Here is a 12,888-nt window from a genome sequence, read left to right on the forward strand (position 1 = left end):
CTGTGGACATGGGTGCTTGAATGTTGGTTGGCCTGCACACACAAGAGCCTTTCTGATTATTGGTCTGTGTGCATTTGTGCTTATATGTCTCTTGGTGTGCATATGTGTGTATGTTGTATGTGTGACTATTGGGCTTTGTGGGTGCTTGTTAGACTTGGCATCTTTTGGCGGTTTCCCCTGAGTTTTTGCTTTCTGACCTCCCGGTTTTGACTCTTTTTTTGCTGGTGTAATGATTCTGCGCACTTTTCTCACTGCTGTCCAGTGGTAAAGTTCAAGTGCTCCTGTTATAAAATGTGTTATGGATTGGTGTTTCCATGATTGGCCTATTTGATTTATGTGTCAGTCCCTAGTAAAGTGCACTGCGAGTGCCAGGGCCTATAAATCAAATGCTGTTGGTGGGCTGCAGCACTGGATTGTGCCATCCACGCAAACAGCCCGTAAAGTGTAACTCTGGCCTGCCATTGCAGAGACTGTGTGCAGCCTGTGGCTGCCATGTCAACTTGGCAAGTGCACACATTTGCCAGTCCCTAAACCTTTTCTACATGTCACCCCTAAGGTAGGCCCAAGGTACCCCGGTGGGCAGGGTGCATTGTATGTGAAAGGTAGGCCATGCCCTGGTGTGTGTGGCATGTCCTGATAGTGAATTACAGCCTACTTCGTTTTTCACTATTGCAAGGCTACCTGTTCCCCATAGGCCAGAATGGGCAGTTTGATTATAACATCCTATAATCCTAACTGACCCAGGGAACATGGTAGGAATTCGAGTTTAGTATGCCTGAACTCAGAATGATAAAATACATCTTTTAGTGAAGTTGGCTTTAACATTCTGTGTTTGAAAATACCACTTTTAGAAAGTAGGTATTTTCTTACCTAATCATCCAGCCTGCCTCTGCTAGCATGTGTATTGTCTGTCTGGTTTGTGAGTGACAGGGGCTAGAGGAGACTCCAGGAGACAGGGTGAGTCAGCACAGGGCTGAATAGACCTATCTACATGTAGATGGGTGGGAGGAGTAGCACCTGGGTCTGAATAGGGTTGTGCCTGCCTTCCACAATGCTGGCTCCACCTCCTGTGGTGTGTCTGATGACCCTGGCCTACACTGACAAAGGAAGAAGGTGCACACTGGCAGAATGCACCCAGAACTGGTTTGAACTAGGTACAGGACCCTCTGCCTGCAGAGGACAAATGATTTGCTAGTATAAATATTGGGGCCCAGACCCCAAGACTTTAGAACTCTTTTGGATCAAGATGACTGCCAAGAAGAAGAGCTGGAGAAGCTGTGAGGAGGAACTACCACTTTGCTGTGTGCTTTGCTGTGTTGGCCTGCAGTGGCTGCTTCTGTCTTGGGCAGTGAAAGGACTGGACTGAACTTTCTGCTATCTAATTTTGTGAGTTTCTCAAAGAGCTTGAGGTAGAGCTTGCCCCCTGTTCAAGAAGTCTCGGGAACAGCAAAGACTTCAAGTTCTTCTGCCTTCAGCACTGGGAACTGTGTGTTTTGTGCTGCAACAGAGGAAAAGCAACCCGACGATGTCGACGACGACGCTGCCGACTCCGTGTCCTGACGGCACGACCGCAACTCCGCACCGCGACCCTGGTCTCACCGATGACGCCTGCTGATGCCACCACCAAGCCACTGCTCGCACCATGACCTGTGGGCACCGCACTCCGCACCACCTCTCTTCACGATGACACCTTGGTATCCCCGATGACAACGCTCCACGCCGGAATCTACGCCGCTGCTTGCACTGTCGTTCGAGGGCACCGCTCGTAAAATTACACGAGGCACCACCCTCACCCCGTACCGCAGCCTTGGCCTACCGACGCTGGTGCCATCGACTCCAGTTCGTCAAGTCACAGTTCGCTTCAGCAACGATGACGCCGCTGCTTGCACCATGACCTGCTAGCACCGCGACGAGCACCGCCTTCATCTCACACCATGACCCTGGTCTCACCGACGACGCTATCTGATGCCGCCACCGAGCCGCTGCTCACACCGCGACCTGAAGGCACCGCATACCGCACCGCTGCACTTCGCACCGCAACACTCAACGCCTGCCGATGCCAGCGCTCCTGACCTCATCAGAGAGGAGATCGATCTGCAAAGCATGTGACTTCGAGGGCCCGACGACTCCTGCACCGACCTCCGGAACCGACGCCTACCGTCGCCGTGTGTTCGGAAGCTCAACGAGAGGTCATCGACGTCCTGCATTTCTGAAAGGTACTGATTGAAACACACAGTTCCCAGTGCTGAAGGCAGAAGAACTTGAAGTCTTTGCTGTTCCCGAGACTTCTTGAACAGGGGGCAAGCTCTACCTCAAGCTCTTTGAGAAACTCACAAAATTAGATAGCAGAAAGTTCAGTCCAGTCCTTTCACTGCCCAAGACAGAAGCAGCCACTGCAGGCCAACACAGCAAAGCACACAGCAAAGTGGTAGTTCCTCCTCACAGCTTCTCCAGCTCTTCTTCTTGGCAGTCATCTTGATCCAAAAGAGTTCTAAAGTCTTGGGGTCTGGGCCCCAATATTTATACTAGCAAATCATTTGTCCTCTGCAGGCAGAGGGTCCTGTACCTAGTTCAAACCAGTTCCCAACGCCGTAGCTGGCCCACGACGCCGCGGTCAGCCAGAACTGTTTGAATTTGTTTGCTCACTATGCCATGATAGCCACGGACGAAGCTATCGACATCAAGGAACTGTTTTACAAGGTTATTTTGATAACTGAAGATTTTTGAGTACTGTATTGTGGATTTTTATCGTTTTGGTCTTGTCTTAAGTATTTAAAAATATTGGATATTTTTCTAAACTGGTGTGGTGTCTTTTTGTAGTGCTTACACTGTATTACTGATGGTTATATGCAAATGCTTTACACACTGCCTCTAAGAAAAGCCTGACTGTTCGTGCCAAGCTACCAAGGGGGTGAGCACGGGTTATTTTAGGAGTGTAACTCCCTTACCCTGACCAGGAAGAAGGGTCCCTATTTGGACAAAGGTGCAAGCCCTTGCCAACTAGAGACCCCCATTTCTAACAGTGCTCAACTATATTTATGTTGTCTGCGTGCATAGGTGCATCTAGGTCTAATGGTCTTTCAGCATCGGTGCTTGTGTGTCTCTTGGTCTCTGTACACATTGTCTGTAGTATTTTGTTCTGTTTTTTCTTTGTGTTTTCTGTGTTTTGTACATGGATGTGGTTGACCATGCATGAATGTTGTGTGTCTGCGTTCATATACTGTACATGTACTATACATAAGTTGAACATATATTCATGTTTATTATAATTGTAATAACTGCGACCGCGCATTTCGGTGCTAACCATTCACTTAACCCCTTAATGCAAGTATTAGAGCTCACAATTTTGAATCAATTGGCTAGAACACCTGCAGACAGTGACTCATAAAATATAAGTCCCGGATATGAATATGTAGTCCTTGGTGCTTGTGAATGAATATCTGTTGATTAGACAGGAAGATCTTCAAAGGTAGGGTTTATCAATTACCTTGACGTCTATATCTTGTCCAGGACTTGCTTGTAACAAAACAATCAAAAGAAACCGCTGTCTGCACAATACAAGGAAATGAAAGAAGAAGTGGGAAAGTGTACACAGCCTGGGTGAAGAAAGTGGAAGTTCAATCGAAGGAAAAACGTTTGTGTTTCCCCCAATATTTCATAAACGAAATAATATGCCTTAAAGATCTCCTGTCAATTTGTTTCCCCAGAAACAAGTGTAGAAAACATGTTATCAATATCTCATTTATTCATTTATTCACTAAACAAGGAAAGGATTTTCAGAAGAGTAGTTTGGGCCACATTTAGAGAATCACAGAATATATGCACTGGGCAAACACGGGACTGCAGGATGCGGTATTACCGCTCTGTTCTGAGAGCCACACATTGCAAGGGGTCATAGCGCAGAAATACAATATGTACTGACTGCTCTGAGCTGCAAGATTCCGAATATGGTGGATCCCACACAAATTCCATAAGGTTATGTCTGGTGAAATGCATTGAAAAAGGGTGCTGTTTTCGCGCCTCTTGTTATGTTACTTGTTGTGTAATATGTAAGTGCGTTGATACGCAAAAGGGTGTCTTGGCACAATGGGGAAATAATAAAGCCACTCACAGTTATATGTCATCAGAGATAGAGACAGAACACCTCATCATTGGGGGCTAGGGGAATAGAGTCAGATCTTGAGAGATTTGCAAGTTACAAATGGTCCTCCATCAAAGATAGGATGGCAATTTGTTTCAGAATTTTGTTGATAGGAACGAAAAGGAAAAAAACATCAAGTTAAAATCGATTATACCAACGTAGTAAAAGGAGGTGATCAGAAGAGCATAAAGTTCTAGGCAGGACAAAAGGCCTGAACTTCAAAGACTGAAGTAACCCGGTACCGTTTGACTTATGGCTCAGTGAACTAGGGAAAGACTCTTGAACATGGCCCTTTTACCACTCCCCCTCCTGCACTGTGACAGAAGCCCAGCCCCACCCCGCCCAACCTGGCTCCGTAGGGAAAAATAAAATGATAATAACATCCTCTTATTATCATTTTACTTTTACTTTTTTGCACTGCTCAGAAGCATGTACCCATACACATGAAAAAGAATATAGCATGTTATGCTTAGCGGACAGACCCTTTTTTATCAGCTGTGCTGTGATAGATGCCAATCAAGTAAGAAGAAAAAATGGTCCCTATGCTATATAATTCATAGAATCATATTTTTTAAATTTAATAATCAACTTTTTTTTCATATCTTCAGTTGACAATAGATAAATAACAATGTTCAGTGATGTGAGAAACTGTATATGCTCGGTGCTCGAAAAAGTAACACATTCGTATGATATGCAGAAATAATTGTGTATCACAAATTCATATAAATGGATGGCCCAGAAAAGACAACTAGATACAATTAAATGGGTCCGCCTCTCAAGTCGACGGTATTTCGATCCCTGGAAATGACAGGATCATCACCAGGACTCCATGTATGTATGAGCCTGAGAGTTAGCTACATGCAAAGATAGGGAGGCAGGGGAAAGCAATGCCATATTGACACTTACTTGGGGTCATGAAGGTGGAGAATTTGCACATCTGTGCTGGAGACTCCAAAAAGGAACCTAATATTCACAGAAATTGATGCACAATCAGTAAAGATGTTTGGGCAATGGTCTTGAGTTAAGGAATATAGCAAGTGTATGCCGTAAAATACCTGGGGTTATGGAGGAGTGTGACTTGGTCGTGTAGCTGGTCCCAAGAGACAAGGGGGCATAAAACCCTGGAAATTAGCTTCAAGAGAGTAAGTACCCTGTATTAGAAAGAGGGGTGGAAATCCTGTGCGATAAAGTACTTGAAAAATAATTGTGTCACCGTATCTGCAAGAACGGAAAGCAGGACCTCTGGGCCAAATCAATCAAAATTGCGGCAAGGCGCAGGGTGACAGTTTCTGATGACCTTTATATACTGTGTGCATCAGCGGTAGTCAGGGAAAACAGGAGCCTATCCTGCAATCACGATGAACAATATTTTATCATGGTAGAAGAGAAGTTCTCTATCAGGCTTGTCATGTAGTTCTTATACATCCTATACAGGATCTGCGCGTTCGGATAACATAAACTGTGGGTTTGGTGGCAGACTGGTTCCGAGCACCCCCACCGGATATGTTAGCCTGCTTGCATTAGCTAGCTCACAGTGCCACTAGAATCTCCTCTTATTGGGGAGAGAATAGTTTCTGGCAACCTCAGAACATGACAACCCTGATCCCCCAGGATCGTGGAAACAATATACTACTTTTCGCTCAGTCACTCGTGCTCACTTAGTTCATCTCAGAGCTACACAGATTAAACAGTCTGGGCGTTTCAATAAAGATTTATTGAACAGTTGTTATTCTAGTTTAGAATAGATTTGCTGTAACAACCATTAGACAGTAGCAGAGATATATTATTAGCAGTACTACGAAAGTAAAGGGATGGAACAGTTCTACCATTTTGCAGTATTCATGGATATAGACAAGTACATAAAACACATGATAAGAAAGTGCGTACCCCTACGATGCCTCCCTAACTAGATGTACCTAAATGTACCTAGCATTTGTGTAGGTGTTATGCCAAAAATCCCTCTAAGGTCTAGTCAACCCCATTACTGAGAAAGGAGAGAATATGGGACCCCGTCCTGGTCTCGAGTTGGACACTCCGCGCGGGATGTTGGACTACTGCGAGCTGGAGTGTCTGCATGCAGGAACCTCAGCGTCTCTGGTCAGTGTGTCAGCCGGGAAGTCACGGTCTCCTCTGTCTGTCTAAGCAAGACATGATATATATATACCCACAGGTCTCCCCAGGGGTCCTACCTTGATGTATTACTGTGTCGGCCTAAAGGATGACGTTGGGCTTGAACTTTATACATAGATATTATACAGGAGATGGTAGTCCTGCTGTGCTTCCAAGAAGCCTCATGCATAATGTATGAGTTTCGAACTAGGGAAAAACCCGCGTTCTGAATGCAGTATCGTATCTAGGTAAAAGGTCAGTCCCTATGAACCGTTATGTATGTAATGTAGGGAAGGATGTAGGTGAAAGGTTGCAGTGTTACCTGCGCCTATATGGGGTACCTATATGGAATATAACAGGCTATGTGGTGTCTCGGTCAGTGTGCGGCTTATGGGCAGCTTATGGTGGTGGCAGCCATGATAGAGAGTGAACTGAAAAAAAGTACTTATACAGAAGGAACTTAAAGCGTTTCTGAGGGGAGGGATGGCCATATTGAAATTTAGTGGGAAGTGACAAAACATTTTCCGCTAACCTACAGAGAGAAACACTGCTAGAATATTCAAGTCACCATCTTAGATCCCTAGAAGGCTCACTGCCTTGCAGTCAATTTTTAAGGATCTGATGCAACTGGTCGGTGTTAAATGATGGATTGGGATGGGGTCTGAGCAATTGCCAGTGGCTGAGATTAATTCAAACATTCCATTCATCACTTTGAATTTGCTGCCCTAAGTGTGATGGTTTTACCCAGATGTGGATCCCATGCACAGTATGTCACTGGAACTAATCTGTACCTGGCTGATGATCCCTGAATAGGGTGAAACCGGTGCTGGATCGCTTGTGTTCTGGTTCAGGAAGGCCTGGTCTGGCAGTTCAGGCTGGACTATTCCCATTGGAGCAGTGTCAAGACTGGTTTGCATATGGCTGGGTCCAAACTGAGGTGGCATGGTTTGCAAAATAATGATGGACTCGGATATGGCCCAAGTAATCACGAATGGCTGGGATAAATTCAGGCATTCCAGGCATCACTTTTTTGTATACTTCACTGTGTCACCCTAAGTGGGATGGGTATACTGAGACATGGGTCCCATGTATACTGTGCCACTGGAACCAAGATTTACCTGGCTGATGAGCCCTAAACAGAGAGAAACAGGTCCTGGATTGCTTGTGTTACAGTTTAGGGAGGACTTGGCCTAGCAGTTTTAGCTGGACTGTTCCCACCGGAGCAGGGTCAAGACTGATTTGCATAGGCAGGATCCTAACTGATGTTGCATGGTGTGCAAAATAATGATAGATTGGGATGCGATCCTCAGCAATTACCAGTGACTGAGATTAATTCAAGCATTCCATCCATCATTGTTTTGTACACTTCAGTGTGTCACCCTAGGTGGGACGGGTATACTACCTAGATGTGAGTCTCTTGCGCAGTATCATTGGAACCATTGCTTTTTTATATACTTCAAAATCGATTTCCACCATCCAGATTTTAGTGTTAGATGTGAGAGGATACTAGGATTACCTTAATATACTCCCCACACACACACCTAGCCCTCAGAGTGCATGTTAAGTGTGGCCAAAGACTTTTGCCATCTTAAAAAAGTGCAAAATCAGTAGGGTTGGCTCCGGGAACATTTACCCCATTAGTTAGATAATGTCCAGGAGGCATCATTCCCACCCATGAGCCAGTGCCGGGCATAAATGTGGCACCTCCAGGCACCCACTTCAGAATACTTTCTTGACCTGCAGAAGATCAGAGAAGAGGACTGGTTCTGCTGTCTCGGAGAGGAGCCATGAAGGGCTGGACCTCAGTGGCAGCTCGTCCGCTAAGGCGTCGCCCCACTGTTTTTCAGCAGTGTAAGGAAAAATAAAATGATAATAACTGAAAGTTGTTATAATTTTATATTTTCCTGTTGCAAGTGCGGCAGCTTTGCCAGGTGGGGTGGGGCGGGTGGCGGGGCTGCTCTGCTGACAGAGTAGGGGAGGGGAAGAGTGGTTTTCACTCCTTAAGTGCGCATGAATGTGCCAGGTGGGGCAGGGCGGGGGCGGGGCTGCTCTGCTGACGGAGCAGGGAAGGGAAAGAGTGGTTTTCACTCCCTAAGTGTGCATGAATGTTTGGCCGGCCAAACATTCATGCACACTTAGCATGTTCTCCACCCAGGCTGCATTACAGCCTGGGTGGAGAACATGCCCAGGACACGCATTTCCTGGCTGAGCGCCGGACCACGGAACTCAGGTCAATCATAACGCTGCATTGCAGTGTTGTGATTGGCTCAGGGGAGCCTCAGCCTGGGTGCTCCCTGTTCTGTGTTCCAGAGGAAAGATGCGACGAGGAGGACACGGTGAGGGAGGAAGGGACTAGGAGGTAAGTTTAATTTTATTTTTTATTTACCCCTCGTCCCCATCTCAAATTGCACCTATGTACCGGTCTAGCACGACCATAGTCTATAATTTTACCTTTGTGCTTTTTGGTGCTATTTTCCCCATAATCTTTAAAAACTCACATCTATTGTTCCCCTTGTTGAATTTTTGTCATTATGTTTATACAATTTTACAATTTAATTTATATTTTGGTGTGGGATATTTATTGTTTTGCTTTTCGACTTTATTACTGCATCAATACTTTACATATTGTTGTTTCTGAATCCGGTCTGCTCTGTGCCGTATCTACCAGGACATTGAGTTTAGGTTAATTTAGTAATTTTGAGGAATCGTCCTGACAAGTGTTGTGATTGCTCCTTGAGGTGGGTAGACACGCACCTCAAAAAATTATCCAATTTCAGTGATGATCTTATTTAAAAACAAAATTGCGTGCCATGCTGCTAACACTCCACTTCAGGTTCACACATTGATACCTTTGTGTAATATATGAAACATACAACACCATCATAGGGCTTGCTAACTCAACCATTATATCAAGTTCTGAACCCTTGAAAGACTGTGGAGAAAATAACATTATCAGAACATGGAAAACCAACTCCAGCAACAGTAGGCAGCCTGCAAAGCAACTCTCAAGAAAGTGAAAAAGAACTCTTCAAATGCAACTCTGAATTTCATGAGCCAGACTTCTATCACTAACTGTGCAAGCCACTTTCAAGAGCTCTGCAAGAACTAGCAACCTGCAAGTTCGCTTCCATTCTAAAGCAATGATCAACTTCACCTTGCCATTCGAGTCTGAATTGTAGCAGTAAAAGTACAAAGCATAAACTCTGAATGTTCAATACAGTTTTCGTAAAAGAAACATTTGAATGTATCAAGGCTGGTACGATCACTGGATCAGCGACGACTAGTGCTATCCAAATATATTTAAAAATGTTCCCTTGCCATTGCATGCTTCACAGTGGCCAGAGTGATTAGTAATCTCATGTCTTTAAGGACGGGTGTTCCCCGATAAACTAAAATCCTACATTAAGTCACTACTAAAGAACACAGGTGCATATTATCAAGGGCCGCCGATAAATATCGCAAAGCGCGCTTAGCGCCTGCATATTTATCGCCGGCTATCTCGGGAATGTATCGCCCGGTTAGCGAGTTATCAACAACACGCATCGCCGAGGCGATAAAAATTCCAGAGATAGTTGGGATATCGCCGTTTTCCATGGTGGAAAACTGCGATATCCTCGATGATAGGGTCTGTGGTGTTAGCCACACAATCCACCCCCCATGTTAGGTATGCCTTAGTCAGGAATTTAACAGACGTTAAATTCCTGCGTTAAGGCATACTTAACGCGATTTTATATATCGCTAACCCTTCTTGATAATATCGCGAAGCTGCCTTCGCGATATCATCCCATGTTGTTTTCACAGCCATGCCTCTTTTGCATCTCATTATCGATGCGAGGCTAGGCGTGTGAAAAAGGGGCAATACGTCAAAGAATCACTCGCTAGCGTGCCCTTGATGATAATGCGATAATATTATTGCCGCTTTTCGCCCGAAAACGGGCTCTAAAACGGCAATAATATTATCATCGCCCCTTGATGATATGCCCCCAAGGGCCATATTATCAAGGCCAGCGTTACAATTATCGCCACTTTAGCGGCAGAAAACTGCCGCTAAAAGCGGCGATAATGGGCTTGATAATATGCCGCAAAGAATTCCCATAGAAGCCCATGTTGACACCAGAACATGGGCTTCTATGGGAATTCTCAAGGGCATATTATCAAGCCCATTATCGCCGCTTTAGATGCAGTTTCCTGCCGCTAAAGCGGTGATAATTTCAACGTCGTGCTTGATAATATGCCCCCAGGGACTTGATCAACCGGACCCAAGCAAACTGCAAGATTCAATTAAAAGGGCCACCTTCGGAGGAAGCTCATTGGAAAGGGAGACTTGAGTTACATTTCTGGTTTCATCGCTCGAAAAATACAACCTCCTCTCTGGCAATTAAATCAGGTTTTCATCCCAGAATAGGCGATGACCCAGACTAATTGCAATCTGGGAAAATCCCAAGAACACTAGAGATTCCGATGCCATCGTCGCCGTTCTCCTCTGCCTCCATCAATCCCTGCCCCAAAGATCAAGTGGCATAAGAATTCAAGGCACCAACCTCGATGGGATTATGACCTGCCTGGCTGGCAAACCCGAACTGTTATGGTTCCTTCTTCTTGCCCATCATCATTCAGGCACTGATTGGATGTTTCTCAAAGGCCAATGGTGTCCCCTGCACTTTACTAGACACTCACTGCAATCACCACTGCTGACAGACAGATTATTCTAACACTAGAAACACATTCAGGCAAGGACGTGTCAAGGGTCAGCCAGTGCCTATAAGCCTCAGACATGTGGATGCTACACAGTGCTTAATATGAGCCGGTTGTTTCCGGTACTCGGCACCAGCACATTTTGTCAACACTGGCACTTATGACGGTCTGCCACATGTTGGCGATATATAATTAAGAAATGAGGACAACAACAGTTGTTTATTTATTCAATGTACATTAAAAATCACAAATACCTGCTGCTCACGCCTCTCTTATAGCTTTAGGGGCCTGGAATAGTCTGAATTGCCACACGAGAGGGGTGGTTAGTAGTTATGTTGGTGCTGTCATTGGCAGCACTTTCAGGGGCGGCAAGGGGAGGTGCAAGCTTCAGTTGCCTCATGACAAGTGCCCAGGCACTTATGTTTTTTTTTTACAATTTAAGCACTGATGCTACAGAACCACTCAAAGCTCAAAAAGGGAGATCCTCTCTTTTGGAGTTTTTAAGAGGCTTGTTATCAATGTATTTTTAAAGATAAGTTTGAGAGAGATTTGTTGCCTGTGTGAAGGTACACATGACAAGGGGAATCTTTCACCCACTTTCTTATCTTGTGTCAGCATATATTGAATGTCAACTAATGTCAGCATGGGTTGAGGACTTGTGATAATATTTTCACTGGGGCTACTGCTTTGGGGTAATATTGACCAGAAGTTATTTTCTCCGTTTACAGAAATGTTCATGAACATTCTTGTATTTTATTTTGAATGATCCTAACTCCGTGTTGTCTCTCTGCTTGACAGATCCAGTGCAAGATCTTGGTTTCAGCTTTGAGCCTTGTTTCTTGACCCCATCAGGAATCGAGAACATGAAACTCGCTCTTCTTTTAAGTAAGTGAATAAGACGTTCTTAATGAGAAGCATTGTTTTTTAAAAGTGCATCTATGCGTCAAGTTTGCACTGTGGGACCTTTTCACCTCACATACTTGTGTAGTGAAACTTGTTCATAGTGGTTCCACTATCTCTCACCCTCTTGTACTGAAAGCGCCATAAACTGTGTACCCAATGCTACTCAGTCGCGGCCGGCATGGGTCGCGGGTGGCGGGCCGGGCACAGGAGAGGTGGGGGGGCCAGTTGTTGCGTGGGGGGTCGAAAATTTAAAAAACGTACCTCGAGGCCAGGTCCAGCGTCTTCTCTGCTCCTTCTCTCCTGCCTCCGACAGGAGCAGGAAGCAGGCAGCTAGGCTCCCTCCCCTAAGCCAATCGCAATGCTGCAATGCAGCGTTGTGATTAGTATGAGCACCGTGACATGGCGCTCAGCCAGGGGAAGGAGGGGTGGGCATGTTCTCCATGCAGGCAGTTATGCAGGCTGCATGGAGAACAGGGAAGTGCGCATGAATGTTTTGGGCGGCCAGAGAGGGCCGACCAAACAGTTATTGCGCATTTTAGGAGTGGGCAAACCACTCCTCCCCTCCTCCCCTGCCTCTGCCCGCAAAGCAGCAGGACACTAAACATTAAATGACAATAACTCCAAGTTATTGTCATTTTATGTTTCTTACTGCTTAAAAGCAGTGGGGCGACGCTCCTCCGCCATAACGGAGGAGCCGACCCTGATGCTACATTTATTTTCCATAATTCTAGGGAAATGTACACATCTACCGTTCAGATGCAATGCTATCACATAATTTAAATGCTCACAAATAATGTCATATCTGGAACTCAAAAACTGGGATTTAATTGTGGCTAATAATCTCGGTGTAGTTGTCATGTTCATTGCACACGTGCACTTTTCTTTTATGGCATGTGCTGAAACCACTCACTGCTGTTTGTGGTACACAACTCGCTCTAGTTAAGAAAAGGGCTGCAGCGCAACTTTCGTAACACTAAATGTCAGACCTGCCAACTAAAACAACATTTTCACTGTGTGAGGAGTGGGCAGGGCCTTGGAGG

At 45.3% G+C, this 12,888-nt stretch overlaps 1 protein-coding gene across 1 annotated transcript in view; it reads left to right on the forward strand.

Annotated features, from left to right (window-relative positions):
• LY86 (lymphocyte antigen 86) overlaps nucleotides 1-12,888 on the forward strand; it is a 228,132-nt gene that overhangs the window by 30,800 nt on the left and 184,444 nt on the right. The window contains exon 2 of the mRNA XM_085606613.1: nucleotides 11,744-11,830. Within this exon, the coding sequence (XP_085462739.1) occupies nucleotides 11,744-11,830 (87 nt within the window). The remainder of the gene's footprint in view (nucleotides 1-11,743; nucleotides 11,831-12,888) is intronic.

Source organism: Triturus cristatus, chromosome 5_2 (assembly GCF_964204655.1).
Source record: "Triturus cristatus chromosome 5_2, aTriCri1.1, whole genome shotgun sequence".
NCBI classification, from domain to species: domain Eukaryota; kingdom Metazoa; phylum Chordata; class Amphibia; order Caudata; family Salamandridae; genus Triturus; species Triturus cristatus.